This window comes from Folsomia candida, unplaced genomic scaffold (genome assembly GCF_002217175.1).
Source record: "Folsomia candida strain VU population unplaced genomic scaffold, ASM221717v1 Fcan01_Sc009, whole genome shotgun sequence".
Lineage (NCBI taxonomy): Eukaryota > Metazoa > Arthropoda > Collembola > Entomobryomorpha > Isotomidae > Folsomia > Folsomia candida.
Window position 1 is genome coordinate 4,955,772 of NW_019091201.1, and position 18,649 is coordinate 4,974,420.

The 18,649-nt window shown below is 36.1% G+C and overlaps 4 protein-coding genes across 5 annotated transcripts; 3 read left to right on the top strand and 1 right to left on the bottom strand.

Annotated features, from left to right (window-relative positions):
• The first annotated feature begins 1,254 nt into the window (after nucleotides 1-1,254).
• On the top strand, nucleotides 1,255-4,376 carry LOC110854207 (glutathione S-transferase 1-like). Of its 2 annotated transcripts, none has more exons than XM_035855011.1 (5): nucleotides 1,255-1,644; nucleotides 1,720-1,805; nucleotides 2,763-2,822; nucleotides 2,954-3,121; nucleotides 3,540-4,376. In XM_035855011.1, the coding sequence occupies exons 1-5, from the start codon at nucleotides 1,541-1,543 to the stop codon at nucleotides 3,851-3,853; spliced, it is 732 nt and encodes a 243-aa protein (XP_035710904.1). In that variant the 5' UTR covers nucleotides 1,255-1,540; the 3' UTR covers nucleotides 3,854-4,376. The 2 variants fall into 2 exon arrangements, with proteins under 2 accessions (XP_035710904.1, XP_035710903.1); XM_035855010.1 differs by having other exon boundaries at nucleotides 1,257-1,644; nucleotides 2,730-2,822.
• A 676-nt stretch (nucleotides 4,377-5,052) lies between these two features.
• On the top strand, nucleotides 5,053-9,240 carry LOC118436578. The gene is made up of 8 exons (XM_035854971.1): nucleotides 5,053-5,123; nucleotides 5,358-5,509; nucleotides 5,585-5,785; nucleotides 5,876-5,941; nucleotides 6,031-6,246; nucleotides 6,371-6,606; nucleotides 6,682-6,847; nucleotides 6,910-9,240. The coding sequence occupies exons 1-8, from the start codon at nucleotides 5,053-5,055 to the stop codon at nucleotides 7,047-7,049; spliced, it is 1,248 nt and encodes a 415-aa protein (XP_035710864.1). The 3' UTR covers nucleotides 7,050-9,240.
• A 714-nt stretch (nucleotides 9,241-9,954) lies between these two features.
• LOC110853772 lies at nucleotides 9,955-12,690 on the top strand. Its single transcript, XM_035854883.1, has 6 exons — nucleotides 9,955-10,004; nucleotides 10,100-10,172; nucleotides 10,239-10,254; nucleotides 10,329-10,512; nucleotides 10,605-10,713; nucleotides 11,414-12,690. The coding sequence occupies exons 4-6, from the start codon at nucleotides 10,448-10,450 to the stop codon at nucleotides 12,260-12,262; spliced, it is 1,023 nt and encodes a 340-aa protein (XP_035710776.1). The 5' UTR covers nucleotides 9,955-10,004; nucleotides 10,100-10,172; nucleotides 10,239-10,254; nucleotides 10,329-10,447; the 3' UTR covers nucleotides 12,263-12,690.
• A 513-nt stretch (nucleotides 12,691-13,203) lies between these two features.
• LOC110853771 (MTOR-associated protein MEAK7) lies at nucleotides 13,204-16,376 on the bottom strand. The gene is made up of 8 exons (XM_022102098.2): nucleotides 16,086-16,376; nucleotides 15,824-15,963; nucleotides 15,258-15,740; nucleotides 14,599-14,828; nucleotides 14,358-14,527; nucleotides 13,999-14,117; nucleotides 13,763-13,936; nucleotides 13,204-13,667 (listed from the first exon to the last, which is right to left on the bottom strand). The coding sequence occupies exons 2-8, from the start codon at nucleotides 15,923-15,925 to the stop codon at nucleotides 13,545-13,547; spliced, it is 1,401 nt and encodes a 466-aa protein (XP_021957790.1). The 5' UTR covers nucleotides 15,926-15,963; nucleotides 16,086-16,376; the 3' UTR covers nucleotides 13,204-13,544.
• Between the last annotated feature and the right edge of the window lie 2,273 nt (nucleotides 16,377-18,649).

An 18,649-nucleotide genomic window follows, 5' to 3' on the forward strand; every position in this document is an offset into this window, starting at 1 on the left:
AAGTTCGAAATTTCGAAAAATCGGATCAACTAAAATGTTAATCTATGCAAATTTTTATGATTCCGTGAAAGGTTACAAGCAAGAAGGTGAATCAAAATTAAGCTGTAAAAAAATGACGTAAAGAACACAAATTATTATTTAAAAAAGTCATCAATTTCATTATCATTATTTCAATATTTATTCATACTCAATAATTAAGTATTTAATGATGATAGAAACAAAGAAAGTATCTAGATATTCATAAAATCTACTGGATTCGCAAATTTTAAAATGCGGTCTCTATATTATGCATTTTAAACGCATAACGCAACCATAAAAAATTTAAAATTGTATGCAAGTTGGAAATTTTAAAAAAGCAGACTTTTTTAAATTTTTAATCTACGTGAATTTCATGACTCAATTTTGATTCACCTTCTTGCTCGAAAACAGAATTATCAAAATTCGTATAAATACTTAAAAATTGTAATTAATCCGATTTTTAGAAATTTCGAAGTTGCGTAACCCTCTCTACAAAATACATGATACAAAAATGCATGCATAGCATGCAAAAATTTGCATGATACAAAAAGTATCATGCAAAATATCAGTAAAGCATAGGAACCCTGATATCCCCCTTATCGAGACATGCATCGGTATTACATACAACTTCTGAATACATATCATCCTCATGTTCTGCATGCATATCTAAAGTTTGTCCGTCCGTTTATTGAACCCACTTTCACTCGAATGGCTGCCTTTGTTTGGTCATTTTTCAATTTCCTATTAGTGCAAAAGAGTAATCCTGACAAAGTGAAAGTACAGCCAACCAACCAAACTTTTCCTCTTCAGTTGACTCCTCTGCTGTAGAAGGAGACAAACTTTAGCCTACTTTCGTCCATGGTGTGAGAGTAACAAGGAAAACACTTACATACAAGGGAGGCCTCCCAGCGTATGCTCTCAGATTTTGAGCAAACTAGTCCCAATCGATGACAAATTTAATTAGGATGAAATTTGCGAAAGACACGATCTCCCAATGGGCATGTTTGGCAGAGAGGCAGATATTTACATCCGAAGAGGAGAAAACGCACAGTAAAGTTGATAAATGCTACGCTTTCCAAATTTACTGGGCATTTTCTCCTCTTTTGATGCAAATATCTAAACGTGCCCATTGTCTTTAGCAAATTTCATACTAATCAAAATTTGTAATCGATTCCCACTAGTTTGCCCAAAATCTGAGAGCATCCGATGGAAGACCTCCCTTGTTCGAGCTGTCTTACCTGTCTACCTATTAGTGGATTATTACTGTTGTTGGTGGCGTATTATTCCAGACAGAAAGTAAACTCGTTCTCGAGTGGGCCCAACTTTCACTCCATGCAAAAACAAGCTTGTCAGTCCATGTAAACCTTTCTCCGGAAGAGGTTCTTCTCCTTCCTTCCTTCCTTCCTGCAATTCTATTGTTCACGTTTTCCGGTGCAGGTGTCAAACGAATTGTGTCCTCGTTAGTAAATTAATTCATCCACTATTACATAATTCTTGATCAATTTTTTGACAATGAATAACCATGTTTAAAACCACGTGCTGTGGAGGAAGCGCTGTACAAGAGATGGAGAAACAGGATAAGGAAACGCAGGAGAAAGTGGAGAAAGTAGAGCAGGCTATTGTCATGTAATTAACATAAATTTAGATAAGTAATTACAAATTTAGATAAGTAGTTATCCATCTAAAATTAATCATGCTTAGGGAAATGATGCCCCCGCCTCCCCCGACGCCACCGCCGCCACCACCACCACCGGGTTACAAATTGAGTTATTTCGATACTAGAATTGGTTGGTACATATTTTACTTTAAAGCTTGGTATCTATTAAGACGATCGTATTGGGCTAAATTTCGATGAATTATAAAACGATGAAGCCCACGAACGATTTTTCTGATTTTTTTATACGATATCAAACAACTTTCAAACTACCATTCCTGAAAATTTCAGCAATGGTACATGTCCACAAGTGGAGAAACAAATATTCTCCTGGGCTATGTTTAACACGTATTTAGATAGGCCAAAAACAAAAACGCAAATTAAAATACGAAGCCCACGAACGATTTTGTAAATATTTGCATATGTTGATGGTCATACTATTGGTGATTTTTCATCAAAGAATTTAAGATGGTACATTTCTAGATTTCGAGCAATAAATTCAAATGCATCAAAAAACAGGGAATAAAATGGAAACCATGCAAAATTACCACAGGTATTAATAAAATGGTAACCATGTTGCGCGTTGCTACCATTTTGCATAACATTTTCAATGCCTATACACCAAAGCCCGATAAGATAAAAACGGTAATTACATTCGTGGGTTGGAAGGGACTCAAACGGGTCCCTTCGAGTTATAGTAGACACACTGAATAATTGTTTGATAGTATAATCTGCCAAATCGTCAAGTTTTTAATCAATCGGGGTTCATTTGACGAAGTTGAAAATGAACAGACATACGAACAGACAGACTGGCAAACCGGTTCCCCAAGCCTTAAATCGGGGTATGAATCACTGAGCCCTATTTACTAATCAAAAACCACTGACAACCAACCGGATTTTGATAAAATATATTAGCCCAAAATATCGCCTTAATTACTGATCAGAATAATGCAAAATTCAAAGAAATTTAGCCCAAAACGATCACCATAACAGATACCCTTCTTTCCATAAGAAATATATTTCCAATTTCGTTTACACGATTTTTTCTTCGTAAAAGGTGGAGAAATGATAAGATTATTGTTTCACAAAGCTGAAGTGCCATTCGAAGATAACCGGATTCAGGACGCAGAATGGGAGAGTATGAAGTCAGGTGGGATTTCATAATCTGATTAGAAATACTTATCTTAATTGGTAACTTGCGCCATAGTTAAGCTATAACATTGGCGCAAGTTTGCTAAGTATAGACGCCGCTTTATATGCATTTGATGTCACTATTTTCAGCGGTGCAGTGGGGAAAGCTGCCCATTTTAGAGTTTGAAGGTAACACGATCTACTCGTCGACCGCGATCTCACGATTTTTGGCGAAACGGTTCAATCTCTGTGGTGCAGATGAGATCGAATCTGCAAAATGTGATGAAATGGTGGAAGTTTGTCAGGATATTCGGACCGGTAGGTGCATTATCCATGAATAAGGTCTTTCAGATTTTTGTGTCTCAACTTTCCCTTCTTACATATATTCAAATGGCGATTTCGAATAAGTCACGTAACGCGAGAGGGGGGAGGGAGGGTCTAAGGCTCCAATGAATGTAGTGTCTATGTTACACATGTCACAGGGGGGAGGGGGTCTAGAAAATCGCGATTTTTGCGTGATGGATGATCCCTTGTCCAATCGACTTGAAATTTTGCACAGACGAAGAACATGCAAAATTACGAATCGGGTTGGAAGATGCAGAAAATGTATGGAAAAATGGAAAATTTGTGGTCGCATTATACCCACCTCAATTATTAGCAACACCCTGACTCGGGCTAAATCAGGTTGTATTATTCGGGTTTTATTTAAAATACGTACATTATTATCCCAATTTAGCTTGGGGTACCTACTTTTACGGAACTTCTGCCGACTCCCTAGACCAGGAAGCCAAGTTGAAGGAACACCTCCAGAAGATTATGGCCACAAATTTGCCCAAATATGAGGACATCATCGCAAAAAACGGGGGGACTTGGCTGGTCGGCGGGGGATGTACCTGGGCCGACATTTTTGTCGCCAATTTCCTCTCCGTGTACGAGGAGACCATCGACCCCGCCGTGCTGGAGGGATTTCCTGCTCTCAACGCCATGAAAAAAGCGGTCTTTGCTTTCCCCGAGATTCAAAAGTATGTCGAGAGTAGGGCAGAAAAGTAATTGTAACTAATCAGGCAAATTTTGGCAGAAGTGTGCAAAATATTTTGGCAAAGTATTTTGCACTCCTTTCTTTCAAGGGTTTGTGTTTCCGGGGGTGTCACACCCATAAAAAGACGAAAAGCCAGGTTTTTTTTAAAGAAATTAACTTTTAATCGCTGTCAAAATACAACGTTTTCACGATTTTCAAAAAATTAAGAATTTTTACAGCGATAAAAACTTAATTTTTCAAAAAACCCGTATTTTCGACTGAATGTTACCTTCTCCACGTAGATTTTCGCCTTTTTGTGGGTGTAACAGCCCCCTGGAAATCTAAACCCTGGGAAGAACGGAACGTATTTTGACAGTATTTTGCCCACCTATGGAAATTTTATTAGGTAATAATCAATTATGCAAATTATTTATTTGTGTCACCACAATTCTTATATTGCAATTTTCACAATGCATGTATTTCATCAATTTATTGTCAATTCAATACTTGCAAACACTCAAATAAATCAAATGCTAACAGAAAAGTGAAAGTAAAGCCTTATGAAAGTTTGTTATAAGTAATTAATTTATTTATTAGCGTTAAATGTGCATCATGACGTGTTTATGAATTGTAAGTTTTTATTTGCATCCTACTTTTTCAAAATTTTGGGTTTTAATATGTATGTATAAACCCTAAAATTTTGAATTTCAAGTCAATCGCACAATTTTATGTTCGTAATTACGAGACTACTTTGTAATAATCTGGCAATTAAAATTAGACGTGGGCAAAGTACAGTATTTTAAGCTCTGTTTTTCTCACATCGTGCTGACAATAGTCAAAAATTTCTAAACGATTTTTGCGTGGAGAAAGTAACGTTGGTTAAAGCTTTAAAAAATTGGAAGAGTTTGACACCTAAAAAAATTATTCCAGGTAATTTCAATTGTCTAAAGTGTGATAGATGTGATTTCATACCCCTATTGTCACACGAATTTATTAAAATATGTAACTTGAATGATGGACAATAGATATTTTTTCACGAATTTGACACTCATATTTCAGAGCATAGTCAGAATTCTTTGTGAAAATGCAGCATTTTGATTTTCATTCTTCGCAGGGTTTGGATTCCCACAAAAAATTTCAAAAAACGAGAATCTGCATGGAAAATATAATAGTCATATTACGAAGTTATGTTTTTATCGCTGTCAATTATGTTTCGAAAATCTCTAAAACAATGTATTTTGACATAGATAAAAAGTTGGAAAACCTGCATTTTCGTGTGAAGGTTGTACTAATTAAAGAAATGTACTAACAAATGTATCGTTTAGTTTTGGATTGTGAATGAAATACAGTGGCCGCGGAAGGGTGTGGACAAAGGGACAATGTCCCCACGGTTGTTCAATGTCCCCATCATCTCCCCATCTTATATAAACCCCTGCCTCCCCTATCCTGCAATGCTAACGTCCCCACAGCCAAACGTCGTCTTGTCCAAAATGAATTTTTTAGTTGTTGAATTCCCTACTGATAACCCAAAAACAGTGGACGTTATTCCGCAAACGTGGCTTATCTCGAAAACTCAGTGTTATTGGCCTACTCGTTGCTTGCTACGAATTTGACTAAAATACGACGAGAACAAGTTAAGCCTGATCGAAGTTGGGGAAAATGTGCGTGCAGAATATTGGGACATTTTGGTAAATTTTTAGCTATTTTAAATAGTATATAATTTTATTCTAGGTTAATTTTTAAACTCTGGTGTTTTTTGATAGAAACTTTTGAAGCCGCCCAGCAAGCAGCCGTTTTAGCCGAAAACACATCCGATTTGGATATTAATTTTTCTACAAAACGGTCCACCCACCGGCGACCAGAGTCAAGTTCAGATTCGACAGATGACGAGGGACCACCAATAAAAGCGAAGAAAATTACTAAATCTGTGATTAATTCTGTGCCACAAACTTTATTTAAACTTGGTAAACTAAATTATTTTGCCAAAAAATTGATAACATATTTTTGTCTAATTGAGCGCACAAATAATAATGTGTTATTTGAAACAACTTCAGGCGACTTAGCAGACGTGACTCGTGCACAAATTGACCAGGGCCTCGTTTTGTCAGGAAATAATGAGGGTGAGTTGTTGGTTAGTTTTTTTTAACTAGACAGATACTTATTGCAATTATATTCACAATTAAATTATAAACTACTTTGATTTGTCTAGAACGTTCAGCCATATCAAATGTTGAGACAGATTCGTCAGGAAGCCAAATTTTGTATATGAATGCCACACCTTCAGGTGATGGACAGTTAAATTTAGCTATTATTCCTAACGATACAAATGTAAACCAAGATGACCAATCCGTAAATTTCGGCTCCCATCCTATTTATTCATCACCGGTACCATCACCATCGGCAAATTTGGGGTTGCAGACACAAGGTAATAATATGTAAATATATTAAATGTATAATTGTGATTAAAATAGTATGATGTAGTTTTATAAGGTATTATGCTAACTATACTAAGCCAGTTGATTAATTTTTTTAACAAACTTGTTACTCAGGTTTTAACAAAGTTGTGCTCAAACATTTGGCAGCAATAAAAACTGGACAAAAATCAATACTGGAAAAGTTGGACTTAATTCTCAACAATCAGAATAGAATCGGAGTAGGACTTGACTTGAACACGGAAACGGAAGAGCCTGACTTCTCGTCATTGCCAATCTTTCCCCTTGAAAGTGTGGACGCCCTTGAACAACTCGAGTCGCAATTGGCTATAGACGATGAACGGAAATTATTTGTAAGATGAAGTACTATACATACAACAATGCCAAAATAATTCATGTTTTAGCTAATTAATTTTTTATGCGTTTAGGTACTTTATCTAATTGACATTGGAGGTAAAAGTCTCGGCGAAACAGTCAAGCGAATTTTACAGAGAATTGTTAGCGAAGATCTCGCCATAGATTTGAGCTACACTGGTCTAGGAAAGAACAAAAAACCATTTAATATCTACAAACATATTGTTAATTGCATCACAGGTTCGTCAATTAATTACAAACATATGAAAATCAATTTGAATATTCCTGAAATTAATTTTCAGCTGCAACAAAGAAAAATAAGAGACTCCCTGCAGAAGTGGAAAAAACTGAGTTTGCCATTCGTGAAATAGTGATGGACTTCTTCCGGTACTCGAGGCCAAGGAAAGCAGCGGCTTCTATTTCTCAAGATTCCACCGATTAGATTATCTTTGTTTAAAATAATATAGGAAATGTCGTCAAGTAGAAATAAGCGAAGTTGAAGTTGATGCACTAGATGAAATCTCGGTAGGTACGGTTGAGCTTTCGGACAATTCGGTATTAGACAATTTGTTACCAGATAATACAACCGTTTATAATGATGGGGCTCAATATAGTTATGGATTAGAGAAGGAAGCCATTAATAGTTCTAGTGAGTACGACAGTGATGAAGTTAACGATGCGGACCAAGATTTTAAATCAGGTTTAGTGAAATGGGTGGCAAAACACAAAATAAATGGTGTGGCAGTAGACGATTTACTAAAACTATTAAGTGCTAATATTCCTGGTGGGAATCTTCCAGAGTCTTACAAAACATTAATGAAAACCCCTACAAAATATAAAATAGATTTAATTGATGGTGGGCAGTATTATCATTTTGGATTAGAGCGACAATTGCAGAGATTAAGTAAAATTGCTGGGTTTACCGATAATTTTGAAACAATTGAATTAAAAATAGGAATTGACGGTCTCCCAATCAGTCGCTCCAGCAAAAAACAGTTTTGGCCTATTTTGGCAAGTGGCGATATTTTAAATAATGGCAAACCTTTTCTCGTTGGCTTGTATTTTAGTTTATTTTGTAAACCAGAAAAATCTGATCAACTTCTTGGTCCGCTAGTTGAAGAGCTCACACTGCTGCTCGCCAATGGGGTTGAAATTAATGGCTTGGTGCGAAAAATTTCCATTAAATGCATAGTTGCGGATGCGCCCGCTAGAAATTTTGTTAAAAACTGTGTTGCATTTAATGGTTATTATGGTTGTGATAGATGCACTCAGAAAGGTCAATGGCTGGGGAGAGTAGTGTTTAGCGAATTGGACGCCCCTCTAAGAAATGACCAAGATTTTAGAAGAAATATGTACCACAATCATCAGGTTAAGGAATCCATTTTATCCAAATTAGAAATAGGAATGGTTAGTAGCTTTGTCCTTGACTACATGCACTTAGTGTGCCTGGGTGTAACTAGAAAATTAATATCTTGCTGGAGAAGTGGACCAATTCCTTTGCGAATTGGAAGGCAAAATATTGCACAGATTTCTGAACGTTTAATTGCCTGTAAAAATTTTATACCGTCAGAGTTTAATCGCAAGCCACGGTCGCTGGTGGAAGTCGATTATTGGAAGGCAACTGAATATAGGACATTTCTCTTATACCTAGGTCCACTGGTTCTAAAAGGAATTTTGTCTCAGGAAAAATACGAACATTTTTTACAGTTATCTGTTGCGGTTAGGATATTATTATCTGATAATAGAGATTGGTATAATTACGCAGGAGAAATGTTAAATTCCTTCGTTGAAAAAGCTAGCGAGTTATACAGGCCCGAATTTGTAGTATATAACGTACATTCGTTAATTCATTTAGCAGATGACGCTAAAAAATTTGGGTCCCTAGAAAAAATTAATGCTTTTGAGTTTGAGAACTACATGCAACTTCTCAAAAAAATGGTCAGAGGAAAAAAACACGAGCTCGCACAAGTAATTCGTAGAATATATGAGGTAGAGCAGTCTAATTTGTTAACCAAATCTAAATGTAGAGAATTGCATATTTCGACAAAACCAAAGGACAGGGGATTTGCTTTATTATCTGGGGAAATTGTTATTGTAACAGAATCTAATAAAGATTCTGACGAAGTGGAAATTACAGTTTTCTGTAATAAATCTGATTATTTCACAAATCCCTGTGAAAGCTCAAAGCTATGTATATATGTGGTTCGAAATTTGTCTCCTAGGTCTAGACGAATTAAGAAATCTGACCTTTATCATAAAGTCGTGCTATTACCATTGTCCGATTCCTCGAATGAATATTTATGCCTACCATTTTGCAGTCTTAAAAGTGTATAATTTAAATCAATTAATTGTAATTGTGCACATAAATAATATACATAGTATGTACATAATAATTCACACTAATATTGTATGAAAAGTTTTCATAGACGTATTGATATTTGTAATAATAAACGATCATTAATTGTTGAAATAATAAATTTGGGTGTGAATTAAATGTGAATGTGCATCATTTATTTAACATCAATGGCATGTGCAAAGCATGTAAAATTCGACAATATTAATATCATCCTAACGTTGCAATCACATTCAAACCACATTGCCTCAACATGAGCACTTTTACAATTTCAATGTTTTATACACATGAAAAAAGCGGCCATCATTCACTGTGATCCAACACGTTGATTATCACATTGTAACAATATCATTCTTCTACTTGGGATAAAACCTATTATTTTACCTGTCAATATAAAAATACAACAGGAGTAATATCGTCGATTGCTGTTTCGTCAAAGCTTTTACATTTCAAAGTGACAAGCTAACAACATTTCCACATTCTCTGATGTCATATTTCCACGATTTTATAATCATACATTGCATGTACATTAACATTACATATTTAAGCATTAGCATGTGGCCGCAGAAGTCGTGGGGACATTACCACTGGGGGATGGGGGAGGATAGAGGTTTAAAGGTTATGTAATATGGACAGATGATGTGGACACCGAATAACCGTGGGGACATTGTCCCCCTTCCGCGGCCACTGGTGACAGTAAACATAATAATGTTTATCAAACTCGAAGTGAACAAGTTTGTTCAGTTCAGTGACTGAAAGAAACTTCACTCAATCATCTGTTCAACAAACAAGACTAAATTGTAATTAACGGGGATTGATAAGAGCAAATCTTTTTTACGATAATAACAAAGGTTTTCATGGGATGAGGAAGATAACCAACCATGAGCCGAGAAGCTCGGTGCGAGGATTACGTATTGTTCGACATATTGTAACGTTCTTAAATTTCGACGAACATTTTCATGTCTGATGTTTTAACTTTTTAACAAACAATTAAGTTAAACAGGATTGGACGGAACATACATATTGTGGCAAAATATCTTTTAGGTAAAAAAAAACCTAACTAAAAAGTATTTAAGTAAAATTTCTAAAAATATTTTACAAAAATTTAGAAAATGAATTTCCCATTTTGAATTTTCTAGCTCTCGAAAATTACTTGCAAAATGGACAAGTGTTTCTTTCTCATCGTTGCAGACAGGCATTCTCCAATCTTTGGTCGGTCATTGTCTTTAATACCTTGACTAATTTTTGCATAATTAATTAACAATTAATTATTTACAGATCACACCTCCCCCGCGTATGAATTCCTGCAGAGTTTCTTTTCTTCAACCCAGTCCAATTCCGTGATTTACATAATTGTCCCAAATTTAGCGACGCTACGTCAATTTCGAGATGAATTTCCAGGAGCGAATTGTATCCTGCTGGATATCGACAAAACTGCCGAGACGGTCAAATCACTTATCGTCTTACTTCCTGAAATCGAAGTCATTATGGATTTCACTGGAAAATTTTATACTCAAATTTTACGTTGGGTCCCTACTCGCCAACCAGCGGCGTGAGTGATATGATGATAAAAGATTATGATCCTATAATTAATTAAATTAATTATGGTCGATTAGTTAACAATTTAATTAATTTAATGTTCAGGACGGTCGAGCTGAAAACAAAACGTCTTAACCTGGTCGAATTGAGCACTATTTGGAACGCAAATAATTCCGTGATGCCAGTGCTGATTAATGTTCTGCCCCCAAAAGATGTATGTAGATTTGTAGATGATAGGATACCTATTCTCCCAGCGGATGCTCTCCGATTTTGACCAAATCAGTGTCAATCGATCACAAATTTGATTAGGATGAAATTTGCGAAAGACGCGATCTCCCAATGGGCCCGTTTGGCAGCGATATTTGCATCCGGAGAGGAGAAAACGCTGTTCAAAGTTGAAAAATTTTCCACTTTCCAAATTTACTGCGCGTTTTCTCCTCTTCGGATGCAAATATACCAAACGGGCCCATTGGGAGATCATATTTTTCCCAAATTTCATCCTAATTAAATTTGTCATCGATTGACAATGCTGCTTTGACAAATTTTGCTCAAAATCATGGAAAGTGTAAAATTTGGATGGAATCTAAAAATTAAAATTATTATGAACTGTATGTTTTTTGCTTGAACGGTATCAAAGCCTTACATTTTTTTAAAACAAAAGTGCAGTAATAACTTAATTAAATTTGGAAAATGAAAAAGTTGGAAGGTATAAAATTTGTCAAATTTACTGCGCGTTTTCTCCGCTTCGGATGCAAATATACCTGCCAAACGTGCCCATTGGGAGATCGTGTCTTTCGAAAATTTCATCCTAATCAAATTTGTGATCGATTGACACTAATTTGCCCAAAATCGGAGAGCATACGCTGACAGACCTCCATTGAAAATTTAAAACCTAAAATTCACTTCTTTTTCAGGGACAAAACATTGTCAAAGATGCCGCACAAGCGGTCAAGAAGAAGGGGGCAAAAGTCATCGACGCCCTAAAATCAGATAATAGAACGCAACTCATAAGATTCAAACCAGGTCCGAAATTTTCTGCTACTGTCGCCAGTGGATCGCGAAGATCTCTGCCCGCCTCGTTGGGAAAAGCGGAAAATTCACTGTCCAGATTAGAACGTGGCCAAGAACAATCAGACCACTTCTTTTTTTCTTCACCACTTCTTGGTCACCCCCAAAACGACGAAGTGGAAATAACCTTATCCAGCCTTATCTTCTGGCTTCGGTCGAACTGTTGCTTTTGTTTCGGCCCAACGCCCCTCCCTACGCCGCAATTCCTCTCGGAAGGCCAACTTCTCAGCTACATCCGCGGAAAACAGCATGACTACACGCGTCGAAAGTTGGATACCGTTTTTGAAGAAGGGGAACAAAACTTGCTCCGTTTCAAGGGAAATTCCACCAGTGAAGAAGAAGCCGCGATTCGTGCGAAATACGAAGATATGAAAAAAGATAAGACAGCCAAGTACATGGAAATTTTTGCTAAAAATAAGGAGAACCCTTCCACCGTGGATCTCGTTCTAAAAGGTCAAGCTAGTCGTGAGAAGACTGCGTTGGAAAATATTAAACGCGTTGATACCGATTTGGCCAAAGAGTTGGGAGAACTTAGGAGGAGATGCGACGCTGAGAGGAAACTTGAAGGGGAGGCTGACCACTATGAGAGAGTCGTTAAAGCAGAACTTGACCTTTTAAGGAGAGCTACACTCAAATTTCAGGAAATGTATGACCAATTGTATGCAGAAAATGAGTCAAATTGGGTTGCAACTTGATATTCTTAACACTGATTTCTTTTACCAAATCTACACCGTACTTTTTAATTGAAATGTTTTATGAAATTGTTTTTTGAAATGTTTTTTATTGGGGATACTTTAAAAAATGCTTTGTCAAAATATACAGTATTTTGAGCTCCGTTCTTCCCTCGGTTAGGATTTCCAGGGCTGTTACACCCACAAAAAGATGCAAATCCATGTGGAGAGTTGGAGAGTGCAACAATCATACAAAAATATATTTTGTGAAGAAATTAACTATCGCTCTCAAAATATCATATTTAGAAAATCGAGTAATTTGATTAAAATTATTTGATCGTAAATTATTTTCGGTTTTCAAACCTTGACAAAAGATAAAAGTTAAGATTTTCGAAAAGATTTTTTTTGTGGAAAAGTTTGACACCGAAAATAAAAGATTTTGTGAATTGTAATTGTTTTTATTGTCATGTGATGACTTATAGGTATTGGCGAATCCAGTCTGTAATATCAAAATAAATTATTAAGATAAATTGGAGATAGAATGACATGTTTTTCACGACTTTCGTCAAAATACATATTGAGCTGAGCTCAATATGTATTTTGACCCAAGAGCTCAATGAGCTCTTGGGTTTTGATACCCACAAAAAGATGAAAATCTACGTGGAGAAGACAACAATTGCCAACATTGGCGAAAAATCATGTTTTGTGAAGAAATTAACCTTTTATCGCTGGCAAAATGCATTGTTTATACGATATTTTTTTAAATAAGGTATTTTAACAACGATAAAATCTTAATTTCTTCAGAAAACCTGTATTTTCGTACGACTGTTGCCTTCTCCACGTGGATTTTCGTCTTTTTGTGGGTGTGACAGCCCCGGAAATACAAACCCTGGGAAAAACAGAGCTCAAAATACTTCTATTTTGGCAAAGTAATTTACCCAATTTCAGAACATGGCAGACTTTTAGTTTGTAAATATTTTACGTTTTATTTTACACAAATATATATTATTTGAAACACATTTTAAATAGAGACTGAGATTTTAAATCTTTCCTTATCAATAATACGTAATCTTTGAACGAAACACTACATTTTCAACTACACACTTGTTAATAAATATTTACACATCATGATAAAGTCAATTTCCTTACTGATTACATTTTTATAAAGTGAAACTAAACGGACTAGTCTTCTCGTACATAGATATTTTTCCAATCAAAATGAGAATCAATTAGTGGCAATGCTTCTTCAAAGTTGGATAACGTTGTGGAATGGAATGTCATGTCAAATTGTCAACCTAATAATTTCTTAATCACAATGAGATTCTTCTCGGAGACCCATTTTTTCACTGTGTGAACCCCTATCAACCAATTCTAAGAGGGCTTTCGTTTCCGGGTCTTTGTCCAGAATGCTGCGTTCGCCTCGTTCATTCTGTAATTACATGAATCACACATAATTATATCTCAACAATTCTATTTAAGGTTATTAGTTAACTAGATTACAAGTTAATTATATTAAATACGAACCTCATCAACCTTGGGCTCTGGACCGACCCCCCAAATTTCAATGTGGTGAATTTCAAACTCTTCCGAGGAAGCCATTTGTGGGCAAGAATACGTTGTGCAGGACGGGCTGGATTTTCCTTTCCCGAATTCTGCGTCAAGCCAGATCCCAAAATACTCGAGTTTTCCACCAATTCCCTAAAATAGTAATGAACAATAAGTAAATATTCTGGATTTTTCATTTAAAAAATCGTACACACCATTCCATTAGGAAATGTCTGCTGTTGAACGTTAAAGTACTGGAAGTTGGTATTGTATCCGGTCGACGGGTAAGACCCAAACTTAGGCCCGAGATGGAACAGGAATGAGTTATTATTTCCTATAAAAATAGCCAAAAATTTTTGTTAAAAAAACAACAAGTTTACAAAGTTATGCGGGTGTTCGATCTCTATTTTTTGCCGGAAAACAGAGGGAAGAAAATCCCGTAAAAAAACGGACCCTAAAAAAGGTCCCGAAACGGTAAGGGGCCATTTCCCCGATTTTCGTCCCATACTTTCCCGGCAAACGCATTTCCAGGTTTGCACCACCAATCGAACCCACCAAATTTATGTAAAATTACCACAAAATTTGGGACCAAAAGCCCACGAGTCAGTCGAAAAAGCTCCAAAAACACGACCCCCTTGGTCTTTAATGATAATTATTGTGGGACCTTTGCCTTCAATCTGTCCCACCATTTTAGCAAAACTTTCCCCATGCGCTGCCGTCGAGAAGAGGAAACGCCACGTGGTTCTAAACAAATTAAAACGTCAGGGTCACACTCCAATAATTTTTTTCATTAGTTCCTCAATTTGATTACTCACCTCAGCTCGGTGGGAAGATGCGCATTAAGAAACATAATTCTGGAATGGTCAAGGATAGAATAGTTTTCAGGGAGGAAGGCCGGATGCGCCTTGATGCAGGAAGGCAACAAACGAACAAAGTACGAGTCCACGTCAAGTCGAAAGCAAGACGCGGCCACGGAGGAGTGCAGTTGTTGAAAGAGGGCCGAATTCAGGAAACACTTTTCCAAGTCGTCTCGACTAAAGGAATCCTGAGCAAACAATAATAGAATTATTAAAATTCAATTAAGGAATCTAATTAGTTCGCAATTTAACGTAGGCCTCGTCACCAAAACCGTCAAAATTCACACATTTTTAGTCATTTCTCGTCTCTGGGAATTTATTTTAAAATTCTGGACGACAAATTTGTAGTCAGTAAGTTGATTAATAGAATGATGTTGAGTTAATTAAACTAGTTTCGATAAGGTCCAATTTTTCTAAAGGCTTCTTAAACTTGAGATCTCCTCCGTCAAAAAGTGTCAAAATCTGGAGTGTATATTTTTACAAAATTGGCAACTCCCTGCTCTACAAATTTGTCGTCCAGAATTTTAAAATAAATTCCCAGAGCCGAGAAATGATTAAAAATCTGCTGATTTTGACAATCATCGAATCCTGATCGAGTTTGACAATATTTTTCACACCTTAGCGAACCCTGACTGATTGATAATTTCCTTATTAGAGATGCCCGGATACAGCAAATCCGCCAAGACGAATTCGGCCAAGTCCGTGATCGAGTCTGGCGTTAGATTATGGCCAATTTCGGCATCAATCCAGCTCCGATAAGTGGGCGACTGTTCCACACACTTAAGATAAGACTCGATAATGCTCCTCGTGTATTGCACAAGTTCCTGGGCAGTGATATAATCTCGCGCGGTGGGGGTCGTTGGAACGGCTAAATTCCAAATTACGTTGACCTTTTCGTCCACCGTCCCCTTGAGGAGGTCGGACACGAAGCTGAGATAGTTCGTGAGGGGGATGAGCTGCTCCTGTTTTGGCCACTGGATTGACAATTTGTCCGCGACACGAGCAGCTAACCAGTCATGCAGATAATTTTCACAGTGGCGCTGGAAATCTTGATAACTGCTGCAGAGCGTTTTCTCCCCCTTGGCGCCGACCACGGCGACCTGATAAGTATAACAGTTAACCATAATTTACAAATCCAAACCACCTGTAAATACATAATTTTTTACTACATTCCGTATTTTACCTGCGTATTGAACGTGTTAAACAACTTTTTTAACGTCGTCATCTCCTCCGCCGTCAAATGTCCGGACACGGCCTCGTCCGCTTTGGAATTTTGTGCCCCCATTATTTATTATTCGTGGGTGTGGAAATTATTCCGGTTTTCTAAATTAAACAAAAAAACTCTTTTACAACCAAATTCACTTCTTCAATTCATATTTTAATAGTTAAAAAACTTCATTCTAAAACTTATTTGACTCAACAAATCATTAAAATTCAACACTTACTTTCAATTCTTTTGTCTTTTTAGACGTGTCTGAGTCTGAATTTCAGTTCAGTTGATTCCTCTATTAAATCTAACCTCTATATCACATTTAACTAACTAACCAACTATTACAAACCACCATTAACTTTAATAAGCACAGCTTTTATTTTTATTATACAACGAATAATCTCTCTGGAGGAATAATGATAATAATTAATGAGATTTTTCATCTGGCAGTTCGTGTTTTTGTTAAGTACGTCGACTGAATTGTGTGTTCACCTTCTGACTGTTCTGACAGCGAATTCTTATTTATCGACTAATCCTATCCCGTCCTTTATATATCAAGAAACTTGTGAGTTTACGAATGCTTACGTGCCTATGTTCACAACAGCACAAAATTCTCATCTCGATCCATCCAATCCACAGTCTCAAGTTTCTCTGTCTTGTGTCAATAAATGTCAACGTCAACAAACAAAATGCGTTATGCCTTCTTCTCATTCTTCGTTTTGATAACACATAAATATTTATTGCTTGAATTATTCAGTAGTAATTTGATTTATTTGTGGGCTACGTTACAAATGTCATGTGTAGAAGAGGGATATGTATTTATTTTCAGCACGTGAAACGGTCAAACCTTGTGGGTGAGTTCGTGGAAATGAAAATTTCAAAATATATTTTTTGCATATTAGAACATATTTACTTCTAAGTTTTCAGACATATAAGTACTTCCACTATTATTTGAAAAATAAGTACGTAAATCGGATTTTTTTCCCGAAAATACATATGTATTTTGTAAATATTTCAACGATGTGAGACAAAATTTCTGTGCTGAAAGAAATTGGACTACTGACTACAAAAATTCTGGAGTATTGAATTCAGAAATTCAAATTTTGTGAAAATTCTTATTTTTTCGTACATATTTCGTAAATATTTTTACATATTGCCACATATTTCTTGGTTTTCAGACACAAATATTTCCGCTATTATTTCAAAATTACGTAAGTACATCTTTACATAATTTGTTCAAAAATACGTATATTTTGTAAATATTTCAACGATGCGAGACGGATTTTTTTTGCTTAAAGAAATTGGACCATAAAAAATCTGGAGTATTGAATCAGAAATACAAACTTTGCTAAAATTCTTATTTTTTCGGGCATCTTTCGCAAAAATTTTGACGCTTTTTTCATAAATATTAAATAATACATATTTCAGAATTTTTTTGTAAATGAATTTTTCCTGTAATGAGTGCGACGCGGGTTGTAAAAATTTGCAAAATTGAATTATTCATGAGTCACTTTTAGGTGATGTTATCTAATTAAATTAATTAAGAAAATTTTAATATTGCAAAGGAAAGTACTCTCCAAGGCTGCTTTTTCGGCCTGGCTCAAGAATTTTATTTTTTAAATTGATAAAATATACGTCATTGGCAACTATTTTGTAATATGGTTCAGAAATGAATGAACTTATTTCCCGAGGGTGGGCTTATGTAACCATGTAAGTCCGTCTGTCTGTAAATTAATTGTAAGTCCCATAAACCTTAACCGATTGACTTGAAACTTTTTGCACTATGTTTAAAATTAGAAATTGAGTTAGAATATGGCTCAAGTCTGTTATCAGGGAGACCCGTGGCTCTATTCAGGCCTTGTAGACCATCATTGAAACTTAATTTAGATTAAAAACTGTCAAATTGATTTCGAACTTTATACACATGAAACTCATCGGCGAAGTATTAAAATCGGGTGAGGTTGTTGGTTCAGAATATTTGAAATGGTCATAGACGGCTAAAATTCGGGACATTTGTGTACTAAAGTGAATGTCATCGACCAAATTGGCGACCCCTACATATTTTCGAAAATGGACACAGAAGGCTTAAATTTGCATTAACTGTTGGGGCAGATCAGATAACAAATAAGAAATATGTAAATTGTAAGATTTTTATGCCAGGGGACCCAAAAAGGTGACCCCCACTGGGTTTGGAAATTAGCCGAAAAGCTGAAATTTTGCATACTGCATTATAGGAACATTTCTGACGATTATGAATAGTAGTTAGTACGATTTTCTGCGAATATTAATAGTCCAAATTCCTTAGAAAACTTTATGAAAGGTTATTTTGTTTTTGGGAAATAATACAAATTAAGCCAAAATAGGAAGAGTGGGTTCTAGTTTTTTCCCAGTCTCAATTTCGCTCTCGCTTTGCAAAATACATTGTTCGCCCATCTCGAAACTTCGCATCGACCTTGTGGGGGGGGAGAGGGCGAAATCGGGAAGAAACCGCTTGTTAGGTGATTAAGATATTTTTCTGAATTTTTCTACGTTGGTCCCAAATTTTTTCGTACACGGAGATAGGGTGACCATATTTGTCCTGACTAAAACCGGGATATTTTTTGGCAAAAATTTTTTCCATAATATCTGATTTTATTCATTTGCTTGGCTTTTTTGAGTGGCTGTGGCGAGTGTGATCATTGAGTCAAGCAACTTGGTTGTTTCGTATCACATCAAAAAGGCATCGAAATCTGTTGGCAAGTAGGGAAGTTTCCCTTAGTTGGGTCATCTGACAAAATTTTAGAAGCGGGTTATGACCCG

Excerpts from the sequence above, each read along its gene's own strand:
- LOC110854207 (XM_035855010.1), top strand. The coding sequence starts at position 1,541 with ATGTTTAAAACCACGTGCTGTGGAGGAAGCGCTGTACAAGAGATGGAG. Across the intron at positions 1,645-1,719 it reads GTAGAGCAGGCTATTGTCAT|GGAAATGATGCCCCCGCCTC; the intron begins GTAATTAACATA and ends AATCATGCTTAG. Across the intron at positions 1,806-2,729 it reads TTATTTCGATACTAGAATTG|GTGGAGAAATGATAAGATTA; the intron begins GTTGGTACATAT and ends TCTTCGTAAAAG.
- LOC118436578 (XM_035854971.1), top strand. The coding sequence starts at position 5,053 with ATGTATTTTGACATAGATAAAAAGTTGGAAAACCTGCATTTTCGTGTG. Across the intron at positions 5,510-5,584 it reads CAGAATATTGGGACATTTTG|AAACTTTTGAAGCCGCCCAG; the intron begins GTAAATTTTTAG and ends GTTTTTTGATAG. Across the intron at positions 6,848-6,909 it reads TATTGTTAATTGCATCACAG|CTGCAACAAAGAAAAATAAG; the intron begins GTTCGTCAATTA and ends ATTAATTTTCAG.
- LOC110853771 (XM_022102098.2), bottom strand. The coding sequence starts at position 15,925 with ATGGGGGCACAAAATTCCAAAGCGGACGAGGCCGTGTCCGGACATTTG. Across the intron at positions 15,741-15,823 it reads TTAACACGTTCAATACGCAG|GTCGCCGTGGTCGGCGCCAA; the intron begins GTAAAATACGGA and ends TATACTTATCAG. Across the intron at positions 14,118-14,357 it reads TTTTGGTCCCAAATTTTGTG|GAAATAATAACTCATTCCTG; the intron begins GTAATTTTACAT and ends CTATTTTTATAG.
- LOC110853772 (XM_035854883.1), top strand. The coding sequence starts at position 10,448 with ATGGATTTCACTGGAAAATTTTATACTCAAATTTTACGTTGGGTCCCT. Across the intron at positions 10,513-10,604 it reads CCTACTCGCCAACCAGCGGC|GACGGTCGAGCTGAAAACAA; the intron begins GTGAGTGATATG and ends TTTAATGTTCAG. Across the intron at positions 10,714-11,413 it reads ATGTTCTGCCCCCAAAAGAT|GGACAAAACATTGTCAAAGA; the intron begins GTATGTAGATTT and ends CTTCTTTTTCAG.